General features: G+C 37.4%; 1 protein-coding gene across 1 annotated transcript in view; it reads left to right on the top strand.

The window, feature by feature from the left end:
- The window catches only part of LOC150087410 (peroxisomal N(1)-acetyl-spermine/spermidine oxidase-like), a 75,314-nt gene that overhangs the window by 32,615 nt on the left and 29,211 nt on the right, over window positions 1–13,488 (top strand). The window contains exon 4 of the mRNA XM_090372477.1: window positions 7,392–7,524. Coding sequence (XP_090228603.1) covers window positions 7,392–7,524 — 133 coding nt within the window. The remainder of the gene's footprint in view (window positions 1–7,391; window positions 7,525–13,488) is intronic.

Below are 13,488 nucleotides of genomic sequence, written 5' to 3' on the forward strand. Positions count from 1 at the left end.
AATCATTGAAGCATGAGTGTCACTTGCCTATGAAAATAAAAAACCAAAGATAGAGAACTTGCAAGCACTACCTTTTCAAGGGATGTCAGCACTTGTGAACTGTGAAAAGAATTGTATTTTAATCATTGACAATCAATATGTATATTATTTGCAGGTCAACATACTTTGCACATAATGAGACCCAAGACTTCACAGTGAACCTCCGATTTACTATATTAATCCATTCCAGAGACACCATTGTATCATGAAAATATTGTAATGTGAACCCTATAACACTTTTTTTTTTTTTTTTTTTTTTTTTTGGCAATTCATTCCAAGACCTCGGAAGTTAAAATTTTCCATATATAGTTAAGCTATTTATCTTTCTAAAAGGCGGTTTTTTTTTTTTTTTTTTTTTTTTTAGAATAACGAATACCATATTTTCAAATAAGCACAACACAAAAAATCACTTAAACTAAAGGATGCAAAATTGGTAAGGTAATAAAGCATAATTTGTGCTTTGTATCTTTTACTTTTATAGCTTGTGGATAATATTCCTTCTATTTTTGCTTATTAGAATTGCCGTTTGATAGAATTAAAATTCATTTTGCAAATACAATCACAAAAACAAATCATGCGGCCAACAAATTTACAAACGTTTCTATTGGCTGAGAGGAAGGACTATGTAGTCTGGTCAGAGACAGTTGTAAGCCCATCATAAAGTGAAATAAGTAGGCACTGGTTAACATGATCACTGGTTAGTAGCATCAGCCACTTTATAGAATCAAATTTCAAAAAACAATTAGTCATTAAAATACACTGAACTTTCATTGTTATCATATGTTTGGCTATAAGAATCAATTTTGAATGCCTTTGTGATATTTTTCTAAAGCCCATTTCTGGAGGTCACTACCATAAAACAAAAACAGTTTGCAGTTTATTGGGCTGGCTAAGGTAAAGAAAGCCAACACAAGAACTACTGCAAACAGGTCTGGCTAGAATCCCGACAGTATCTACTATATTGTAAAAATATATGAATATAATTCTATATATTAGTTTTTTAGTAAGTAAAAATTTACCTTATTAGATTAATTTTGTATAGAAAGAATATAAAAAATAACATATCTCTTTCAATAATAAAAAATATCTCTTTCAATTTGAAGACAATGTTTTCTGTTACAAAAGCAGTTTTAAAATATGATCAGCAAACAAAAACAACAATAATTAATTTTACTTTATTATTGGTAATTTTTCAAGTCAAATTTTGGTATTTGTATAGGGCATTTGAGCAATAATTATAGGTATAGCATTGAAATGCTAAAAATAAAAAACTTGAAATAAGAATACTTTCAGAATATGAAAATTTAGAGTAATGTATTTTGGCAGCTGCATAACATTTGTCATAAATATAATTAGCATAACTAAAACTGTAATTATACAGGTATTTATTTGTTTGTTACTGGTTGTATTTTCACGAATTTCTTTGACAAGTACATTAGGTATGACCGTGGGTGCCGGCAGGATATTTTTAAAGGGGTAAAATATATCCCTGAAAAAAAATATCCCATTTGATTATTATTATTATAATAATACTTAAGATCTTAAGTATTATTATAAAGATTATTAAAGTATATTAAGATTATTATAATACTTAAACATTTGATTATAATTTGTATGATTTTTTGCGAATTTTAATCTGTGATTTTGATATCATTAAACTGTGATTATTGTCAGTAATGTGGTTTTTGTGAATTGATTGTATACCGTTAATGTGTGTGTATGTGTATTATGTATGTATATATATGTATATTGTTGATTCATTAATATGACAAACAGTAGTAGTAGTGGCATGTGATGCAAGAAAGCAAGTGTATGCAGCATCAGCCAAAAAAAACTTACACCATTCCCTCCAAATGCCTGTCCAGTTCCTCCTTAAATTTATTCAACCTATCAACTTCCACAACGACAGATGGAAGTTTGTTTCAGCAATTAACCACCTGCTGGCTAAAGGCAAATTTCCGCACATCTATTCTACATTTGTCCTTTCTTAATTTGAATTTATGCCCCCTTAGGTTCGTAATCTGAACAAGTGGAAGGATCCCATCAGAATTCAGTGTGCTCAACCCATTCAAGGCCTTATATGCCTCAATCAGATCACCGCGCAGGTGCCTAGTTTCCAGCCACTGCAATTTGCAGGACTTAAGCCTCTCTTGGTAAGAGGCTCCCTTCATTCCCCTCACCAATCTTATTATTATTATTAGCCATATGGTGCAAGGAAGCCTGAGGCTTATGCTGCACCAGGCAAAAAAAAAAAAAAAAATTCCTATGAGAGAGAGAGAGAGAGAGAGAGAGAGAGAGAGAGAGAGAGAGAGAGAGAGAGAGAAAAGGAATCACCAAGAAAGAGAAGAATGATGATATCCAGCTCAGGACCCTGAGTGTGCCAAGCCCATACTCACCAGATGTAGGCTAGATGTGTGGAAATTTGCCTTTAGCCAGCGGGTAGTTGGTTGGCGGAACAGACTTCCATCCCTTGTTGTGGAAGTTGATAGCCTAAATAAATTTAAGGCTCAGCTGGACAGGTATTTCGAACTAACGGAGGGGTGAAGTGGAAGGTGTTTTTTTTTTTTTTTTTTTGGCTGATGCTGCATAAGCTTGCTTTTTTGCATCACATGCCTCTATTAATGCTAATCCTGAACGATAACACCCACTGTATGTTTACTGAACGAGCAACAATACAAATGCCATTATGGCAAAGTACTCTTACCGGTAAATTTATCTAACTTTTACATGCTTCTCGTGTGGCTTTCTTTACCTTTGCCACATTTTCTTCATGCTTCTGTTTATTATGTGTGGAAATCGTGTAATGATGTGTGTGTGTAAAATACTTTATTTACGAATTGTATACCACATGCATTAGCAATGCTTTCAAACAAATTAATACATTTTGCCTGGCTTCTTCAACAAGAAAATAATTGTTAAAAAGCAGTATAAATTTGATTATATCCTTTATCTAATTTTTTTCACATAAACCAAATTTGCTTCGCAATTAACTATAAGTTAACAGCCGAATCTAAACAGTTTCCTTTTTTTTTATTTTTAAGTTAGTTTTTTCTCCATATGTTCCATTCTAGGCATCGTCATGTGAACATCAGTTATGTCAGCAGTAGTCATGTGTTTTTTTTCTCTCTCTCTCTCTCTCTCTCTCTCTCTCTCTGCAACTGTTTTAGCACTAGCATATTCAGTTTAACAATAAACTACTAAGCCAAGAGAGCATGCATTCTATAAGTTTACAAGTGTGAATATTTTTGGAATATTTATGCAACTTTATAAGACTTTCCTTATGTAGTGAATAGCAATTAATGTGTTTCACTGTTTTGCTTTCTTCTATAAAAAATAATTAGCATTAGTAGAGGCATTTGATGCAAGAAAGCAAGCTTATGCAGCATCAGCCAAAAAAAAAAAAAAAAAAAAAAACCACTTCCACTTCACCCCTCTGTTCGTTCAAAATACCTGTCCAGCTGAGCCTTAAACTTATTTCGGCTATCAACCTCCACGACAAGGGATGGAAGTCTGTTCCACCAACCAACCAACCACCCGCTGGCTAAAGGCAAATTTCCGCACGTCTATCCTACATCTGTCTTTCCTCAATTTGAATTTATACCCTCTCAGGTGATTATTCTGAGCTAGAGGAAGAATCCCATCAGCATTGAGCATGCTCAAACCATTCAAGGCTTTATACACCTCTATCAGATCACCTCGCTGGTGCCTAGTCTCCAGACACTGTAATTTGCAAAACTTAAGCCTTTCTTCGTAAGAGCACCCCTTTGTTCCATTCACTAATCTTGTTGCCCTTCTCTGTACTCGTTCCAGCAGCTCTACATCCTTCTTGAAATGAGGCCTCCAGACCTGTATACAGTACTCTAGGTGTGGCCTGACCATTGCCTTATACAAGGGAATAATCACCTCCTTATCCCTGCTAGAAAAATTCCTATATATCATCGACAATACACCATGAGCTACTCTTGCAGCCCGTCTGCACTGCTCAGAGAACTTCATATCTGCCTGCACAACCACCCCCAGGTCACTTTCATTCTCTACCCCTGTCAGTGTAGTACAACAGAGTTGATACGTTGCTCTGGGGTTGCTGTTTCCCATGTGTAGTACTTTACATTTGTCAATGTTAAACTTCATTTGCCACCTCTCAGCCCATCTGCTCAACCTTTCCAGATCCTGTTGCAGCAGCATAGTGTCAGTAGTGTCCTTCACAACCCTGCCTACCTTTGTATCGTCTGCGAACTTCGACATTAAGCTTGATATACCATCATCAATATCATTTATGAATACAGAAAACAATAATGGACCCAACACTGAGCCCTGAGGGACTCCACTAATAACATTAGTCCACGATGAGCAGTGTCCATTGATTACCACTCTCTGTCTTCTCCCCCTCAGCCACCCCTTTGTCCACAGCAGCAATTTGCCTCCAATGTCACACTGCTCCAATTTGTGCAGCAGTCTTCCATGTGCAACATTATCAAAAGCCTTTCTAAGATCCAAGTATATAATATCAAAGCTATTCCGTGCATCCAAGTTCCTTTGTGACTGCATCATAGTATCCAATCAAATTGGTCAGGCAGGACTTCCCCTTAACAAAACCATGCTGTGTCCGAGCTATAACTGAAGTCTTGTCTAAATGATCCTGCAGTGCTTTTTTAACTAGTCCCTCCATTAATTTTCCTGGAACAGAAGTTAAACTCACAGGTCTATAATTACTTGTGTCAGCCTTTGATCCTCCTTTGTGAATTGGGGACACATTTGCACATAAGGGTTTGCTTACTTCCTCTGCTGCCTCCTTTAATACAACTGGATAGATCCCATCCACCCCGGGTGCCTTTCTTGTGTTTATCTTCAACAATTTCTCCTCCACTTTACTCTCAGTTATTACAAGATTCTCTAGCTTACTGCTAGATTTGAATACACCTCTGGCTTTCCCCTCGCTAAATAACTCCTCATGTGTGAATGTCGATGCAAAATATTCATTTAGTTTGTTAACTACCTGAGCAGGATCAACAGTTGACCCATCGATAATAAGTGGACCAATTTGATTCATCCCCTTCCTTCTAGAGTTTACATAAGTAAAGAACTCTTTGCTGTTTTTCTTTGCATCCCTTGCCAAAGATTTCTCATAATCTGCCTTCGCCTGCCTAACCTCCTTTGTAACTTGGTTACAGATCAACTTGTATCTATCATAGGCTTCTGTGTCATGTGTTAATTTGTATGTATCCCATGCATGTTTCTTCTCTGCCATATGCCTCATCAGTTCATCTGTTTAGGCCTAAATCTTGAACAATATTTCTTAGTTGGTATGTAATGCCTAGTAGCTTCCAAGATAAGTTCTTTGAATGCTTCCCATTTTGTATTTGCTGTTGGTAACATCATTAGTTGGTCCCACTGTATAGAATTTAAATACTGTCTCAGTCCATCGTAGTCGCCTTTACGAAAGCAATAACCCTTCCCTTTACCCCTGATGGTAGTTACCTCTTTGAGTAAATCCCACTTCAGCACACTGTGATCACTGCCACCTAGTGGTTAATTTATCTGCAGATTCTTAATGCATGAAGAATCACTGCTGATAATCAAATCAATCAAGAGTATTCCTCTCTCTAGTTGCCTCCCGAACATGCTGATGTAGAAAGCAATCATCCAATAAATCCACAAAAGCCTTGCTAGTGTGTGAGTGACCAGCCCCCAAATTCCAGTCAATATCTGGAAATCTCCCCCCCAAGCTAGCAGTTTTCCGACCCACCTAACACTGCCTCGATAGCATCAGCAAATATTCTTGCACCCTTTCCAGTTAAGTGTATCCCATCCCTGTAGAAGCAATCTCTCCTGTTAACAAGTACAGTCCAGGCTGAAAAAAATTCTACCCCTTGAGCCTTGCACAATCTTTCCAGGGCCGAATTGATCGACAAGGCTCTCATCATATACTCCCTCCTATCGTGTCTGGGCAGAATTGCAGACACTTTCAAATTCAAATTTGAGTAGTTTGTATAAGGCACTATTAATGACAGTGTGCTACTGCAACAGGATCTAGAAAAGTTGGGCAGACTAAGAGGTGGCAACTGAAGTTTGACTCTCAAGTTTGAACTGATTGATAAATGCAAAGTACTGCATATGGGTAGCAGTAACCACAGAGTAACATACCAACTGTGTAGTACAACACTAAGGTAATGGAGAATGAAAAAGACCTGGGGGACAATTGTTCAGTCAGATATAAAGTTTTCTAAACAGTGCAGACAGTCTGCAAGGGGATAGCTCATGGTGTCTTGTCAATGATATACAAGAATTTTACTAGCAGGGATAAGGAGGTGATTATTCCTTTCTATAAGGCAATGGTCAGGCCATATGAGTACTGTGTACAGGTCTGGAAGCCTCATTTTAGGAAGGATGTAGAGCTGCTGGAATGAGTACAGAGAAGGGCAATGAGATTGGTGAGGGGAACAAAGGGTTGCTCTTACCAAGAAAGACTTAAGTTCTGCAAATTGCAGTGTCTGGAGAATAGGCAGCTGCAAGGTGATCTGATTGAGGTGTATAAGGCCTTGAATGTTTGAGTAAGCTTAGTGCTGATGGGATTCTTCCACTTATTCAGATTACATATCTGAGGAGGCATAAATTCAAATCAAGGAAAGACCTTTGCAGAATAGATGTGTAGAAATTTGCCTTTAGCCAGCAATTGGTTGAGTGCTGGAACAAACACTCATCTGTTGTTGTGGAAGTTGATAGCTTAAATAAATTCAAGGAAGAACTTGGACAAACTTTTGGAGCAAATGGATGGATGAAATGTTAAGTTTTTTTTTTTTTTTTTTTTTTTGGCTGATGCTGTATAAACTTGCTTTCTTGCATCATATGCTTCTGCTAATCTGAATAGCAACTAACATATATTAAACCAACAATGCATTTCTTCTTCATGCCAGACCTAAGCATGATGTTCATACAGTCTTTTTAAAGAAGGTTATTGATTTTAAGATTTATAAGCTTCTGTACCCAATCAGCTTATAGAGCTGCAAATAAAATCAGGCTATATTAATTTATGGCCCCACCTTGTATAGTCCCACAGATTTATCTTGTAAAGTGTAATACATGTGTTATGAGCATATAATTTAAATACATTAGACCTTAAAGACATTAGACCTTTCTCCAGCCTTTAAACACAATTTGAATTGGTGGAAAAATGAAAAAAGTTTTCAATTTTCCACCAATTCAAATTGTGTTTAAAGGCTGGAGAAAGGTCTAATGTCTTTTCTCCACCCTTGAAACTTCTAGACAGAAGTTTTAAGCTTTATATTTTATTGATTATATGTGTGATATTATAATTTAATTTACTTTTTTCCTTACATTAAATGATTTTGTAGGTCCACATGGGCTACTAATCAGTATATACAAGGATCTTATTCATATATGTCAGTGGCATGTGAAAAATATGATTCATCACATTCTGATCTTGCTGAACCTGTATATTTAACATTAGCTGAAAAAAATAAACCAGTAAGTTTATTTTTGTTATTTAATTTGTTCAACTAAAAAAAATTGTCTTTATTGAAAAAAATTATATTAACATCATTATTCTTTGATGGCTACTTATGCAATAATGTCTGTGATACACAGAATAACTTTGCATCATCTGCTTGTCACCTGAATATTATGTGGCTATGCAGTGTCTAATAGACCAACAGTTTATTAGACTGAATATTCACATAGACCAACAGTTCTATTGACAAGGGCCCCACTGAGATATGTAATTGGGAAGATTCCATGAGTGCAATCAATTAATGATATTGATGAAGGTATATCAGGCTTAATGTCTAAGTTTGCAGATGATACAAAGGTTGGCAGGGTAATTAATGACAATAATCAAGGTCATCATCATCAGCCATTTTCAATCCACTGCAGGATGAAGGCCTCTCCAGCAACTTTCCAGTTCCTTCTGTTTTGAGCACTGGCCATCCATTTACTACTCAAAAACTCATGAATTTCATCTATCCATCTCCACCTTTGTCTTCCAGGTTTTCTTCTAGCTTCTCTTGGGTACCATTCTGTTATTTTCTTAGTCCATCTGTCTTCATGTCTTCGAGCTATGTGTCCTGCCCAAGACCATTTTAGTTCTTTAGTTTTGATAAGAATGTCCTTTACTTGAGTTTGCTGCCTAATCCATGTGTTTCTCTTCTTATCTAACAGTCTGATTCCCAATATAATTCGTTCCATTCTTCGCTGTGTAGTTCTTAGCTTCTCTTCCATTCTTTTGGTGAGTGCCCAAGTTTCACTTCCATAAGTCATGGTGGGGAGTATACATTGATTCATTATTTTACGTTTCAGACAAACTGGGATATTGCTCTTCAGTATGTGACTATATTTCCTGAATGCTATCCATCCAAAATTTATTCTTCTCTTGACTTCCAGCCATTTATCATTATTACAGCTAATAACTTGTCCCAGATAAGTATATGACTCCACCTTTTCAATTACTGCTCCTTCAATCATAATTTCCCTTTCCGTGGCATACTTGTTCATCATTACTTTTGTTTTAGCCATAATCATCTTTAGTCCAAAATCCTTACTAACTGTGCATAACTGATTAAGATTTTCCTCTAATTCTTTGGGATCGTGGCTTATGACCACAATGTCATCTGCAAATCGTAAATGGTTTAGGTACTCTCCGTTCACATTGACTCCTTTCTGCGACCAGTCTAATCTTCTGAAAGCTTCCTCAAGGGCAGCAGTAAACAGCTTCGGAGATATTGTGTCTCCTTGTCGAACTCCTTTCTCGATTTTAAATTTGCTACTGTCTTTGTCTAGTCTAATAAAGGATGTAGCACTCTCATATTTTCTTCAAAATCATAATATATGGGGTATCTATGCCTTGTCTTTCCAGTGCCCGAAACATTGCCTTATGCTGTATGGAGTCAAATGCCTTTTCATAATCCACAAATGCCAGGCATAATGGTGTTTTATATTCATTTGCTTTCTCCACTAGCTGTGATATTACGTGAAGGTGATCCATAGTTGAGAATCCTGTCCTAAAGCCAGCTTGCTCTTTCGGTTGATTCTCATCAAGTATTCTTTCTAATCTGTTAGTAATGACCCTTGTGAACAACTTGTAGATATGGGATAACAAGCTAATTGGTCTATAATTTACAATTTCTGATTTATCTCCTTTCTTATGCAGCAAAACTATGATTGCATTATTCCACTGCTTAGGCATCGCACCTTTTCTAATGCACTTTGTGAAGAGCCTTGCCAGTTTTTGTGTTATGTCTCTTCCTCCCAATTTTAACAACACTACAGTAACTTCATCTTCCCCTGGGGCTTTCTGATTCTTCATTTTCTTCAATGCATGTTCTACCTCATCAGGAAGAATATCGGGTATGTCGTATGTGTTGCTACTTTGCAATCCATCTTCCCCACTGCTGGTATCATTCCCTCGCTCCTTGTATAATTCTCTATAGTAGTCTTCTGCTATTTGAATTATGCCTTCTCTGCTGTTTATAAGTACACCATCGCTATTCTTCAGTTTCAGTATCATTTGTCTTTCTGTATTACTGCTCATGGCTGCTGATTTAAATCCTCTGTTTTCCCTTAATGCTTGTTCTACTTTTCTTGTGTTAAATCTTCTTATGTCCTCTCTGAGTCTCTTTCTAATGGCTTTGCATAACTCAGTATATGTAATTTTCTCCCTGTCAGTGTTTTTCTTGCTCTTCATTTGTCGTCTTTGGTTCATCATGACAAGTGTTTCTTGACTAATTTTTTCTTCTTTGGATTTCTGTTTCCCTATAGGTTTCTTGGGCTTTATCACTTTCAAAAAGTTGTAATATTCCTCGTCGATATCTTGGTCTTCAGCAGTCTGCAGAAGTTCATACTTGTTCTTAAGTTCCAGTACATACTGCTTTTTCTCCTCTTCTGTTATCTCAAAGACCTTTGTATTATTTACTCGAGTTAGTTTTTTCCTTTCCTTTCCTACATCTATATCAAGTGTACATCTTACCATTCTGTGATCACTTCCAACATTTACCTTATTCAGGACGGTAACATCAGTCACAATATATCATCTGTTAGTGAGGATGAAGTCAATTTCATTAGTTGTTAATCCATTTGGACTCTTCCATGTCCACTTTCTGTTCACCCTTTTCTTGAAAAAAGTGTTCATTACTGACATTCCTTGAGATTCTGCAAATTCCACAAGTCTTTCACCTCTTTTATTTCTTTCACCAATTCCAAAATTTCCTATAGTTCCTCTTTCTGCGCTGTTTTGCCTTTTTCCAACCTTAGCATTGAAGTCCCCCATAATAATAGTGTAGTGGGTTTTCTGCTCATCTAGAAGACTCAATTTCAGTGTACATTTCTTCAACCTCTTCATCATCATGGCATGATGTTGGTGCATAAATCATTATAATCTTTAGCTTGTACCTCTTAGAAATCTTGAGTATTAGTCTTGACACCCTTGGTGATGTACTTTTGAATTCCAAAATGTTGTTTTTAAAATCTTTATGGACCAGAAACCCAACTCCACCTTCACTCCTTTCACTGTTTCCATTGGTGTACAGCAGATTTCCACTTGATAAACATATAAGTGATTCATTTCTTCTTCTTGTTTCAGCCAAACCGATGATATTCAAATTCACATTTTCTAATTCCTAATCAAGGTAAACTACTCCAACCAGCTCTATAAAAATGAGGCTAATGGGCTGAGAAATGGCTGTTGAAGTCTAGCACTGAGAAATGTAAGGTACTATATATGAGTAGCAGTAATCTCAGTTTAGCATACCAACTGTGTGCCACTTTTCTTAAGGTAGTGATGTGCAGGACACTTGTGCAGTCAGATATGAAGTTTAATGAGCAATGCAAAGGGGCTTCCAGGACAGCTCAGTGTTTTATCAATGATATACAGGAACTTTGCTAGCAGGGATAAGGAGGTGATTATTGTTTTGTACGAGGCAAAGATCAGGCCACACCTTGAGTAATGCATACAAGTCTGGAAGCCTCATTTTAGGAAGTATGTAGATCTGCTGTTAACAGGTGCAGAGAAAGGCCATGAGATTAGTGTATGGAATAAAAGGGGTGTCTTACCAAGAAAGGCTTAATTTCTACACATTGAAGGATCTACATACTAATGCAACAGTCATCCAAGTTTCATTAGCATTAGTTGAGGCATATTGATGCGAGAAAGCAAGCTTATAGAGCAACAGCCCCCCCCCCCCAAAAAAAACCCTTCCCATTTCACCCATCTGGTCCCTCCAAATGTTTGTCTAGTTCAGCTTTAAATTTGTTTAAGCTATCAACTTCCACAACAACAGATGGAAGTCTGTTCCAGCAATCAACTACCCGCTGGCTAAAGACAAACTTCCACACATCTATTCTACAACTGTCTTTCCTCAATTTGAATCTATGCCCCCTCAAGTGGAAGTATCCCATACCAGCATTGAGCCTGATCAAACCATTCAAGCCCTTGTATACCTCAGTCAGATCACCTTGCAGTGTCTAGTCTCCAGATACTGCAACTACAGAATTTAAACCTCTCCTGGTAAGAGAACCCCCTCTGATCCTCTCACTAATCTTGTTGCCCTGTACTTGTTCTAGAAACTCTACATCCTTCCTAAAATGAGGCCTCAGACCTGTACACAGTACTCAAAGTGTGGCCTGACCATTGCCTTATACAAAGGTATAATCACCTCCTTGTCTCTGCTAGCAAAAGTTTTATATATCATTGACAAAACTCCATGACCTGCTCTGGCAGCCCATCTGCACTGCTCAGAGAACTTCACCGACTGCACAATTACCCCCAGGTCTTTTTCATTCTCCACCTCAATGGTATCACACAGTTGGTATGTTTTTCTTGGGTTACATCTACCCATATGCAGTACTTTATCATATTTATCACTAACAAATATGCAAAACATCAATGGGCCCAGCACCGAACCCTGGGGGGACTCGACTAATAACATTAGTCACATAGAGCAGTGTCCATTTATTACCACTCTCTGCCGTCTCCCACTCAACCGTCCCTTTATCCATCGCAGCAACTTGCCTTTAATGCCATACCACTCCAATTTGTACAGCAGCCTTCAATGTGCAATGGTATCAAAAGCTTTCCTGAAATCCAAGTATATGATATCAAAATTATTTTTTGCATCCAGTTCCTTTGTGACCACATCGTAGTATACAATCAAATTGGTCAGACAAGACTTTCCCTTAACAAACCCATGCTCTCTCTGCACTATTACTTCAGTCTTGTCTAGGTGATCCTGCATCACTTCTTTAACGAATGACTCCATTATTTTCCCAGAAACAGAAGTTAAACTAACAGGTCTATAATTATTTGCATCACCCTTTGAACCCCCTTTGTGAATTAGGGATACATTTGCACATCTCCAATCCATGGGAACTCCCATGAATCTAAGGCTGCTCTCATAATTATGCCTTACCTCTCATAATTATGGCTTACTTCCCTTCCTGCCTCCTTCAATATAACTGGATAGATTCAGTCTGCCCCAGGTGCATTTTTTATGTTTAACTTCAATAATGTCTACTCCACTTTTCTCTCTGTTATTACAAAATCATTTAGCTCCCTGTTAGAGTTCAGTAAACTTCTGTTCACCCCTTCCTTACAGAATTCATATGTGAATGTAGATGCAAAATACTCATTCAGTTTGTCAGCTATGTGAGCAGGATCATCAACATACGAACCACCAACATCAAGTGGATTAATCTGATTCACCCCCTTCCTTCTAGCATTTACATAAGTAAAGAAGTCTTTGTTGTTTTTCTTTGCACCCTTTGCCAAGGATTTCTTGTAACCTGCCTTTGCTTGCCTAACCTCCTCGGGTTTGCCCTTCGAATATGTGCTTCAACCCACAAGTTCCAGTCAATATCTTTAAAGTTAAAATCCCCCATTACAAGACATTCTGGTTTACTGGCCCACTCTATTTCTCTGTACAATTGTTTGTTGTACTCATCAGAGTCATTAGGCCTATAGCACACTCCTACTCTCATTTTCCCTTTCCCAGTGTTTGTCACACAGAACTGACTCAACATTGCACTGTCCACTGATGTCAACTGGATGCACTTCCTTAGATTTTGTGTTTTCCAACTAACAGCATAACCCCCTCTTCCCTTCCTATCCTTTCTGTACACATTGTACTCCCCAACTTCCAATTCTGCACTGCTTATATCTGTGTGACACCATGTCTCTGATATCCCAACAATATCTGCCTTTGATGCCTTGATCAGCACTTCAAATTCATCAAATTTATTTATTGTACTTCTAGTGTAGGTATACATACAACTATACCTGCACCTGTTCTTACTCTTAGTTACCCTAACACAGGCTATGTATTTATTTGTTCCATGATGACTCCCAGCAGCTCTTGAAATCCTCAGCAACTTGCTCTCTAGGCTGCTTTTCATTACAATAGAAGCAGTGCAAGAATCACTTTTGCCTCTGCCTGCGGCTACTGT

This window comes from Mastigoproctus giganteus, chromosome 4, assembly GCF_048544385.1.
Source record: "Mastigoproctus giganteus isolate SK-2022 chromosome 4, ASM4854438v1, whole genome shotgun sequence".
Classification (NCBI taxonomy): domain Eukaryota; kingdom Metazoa; phylum Arthropoda; class Arachnida; order Uropygi; family Thelyphonidae; genus Mastigoproctus; species Mastigoproctus giganteus.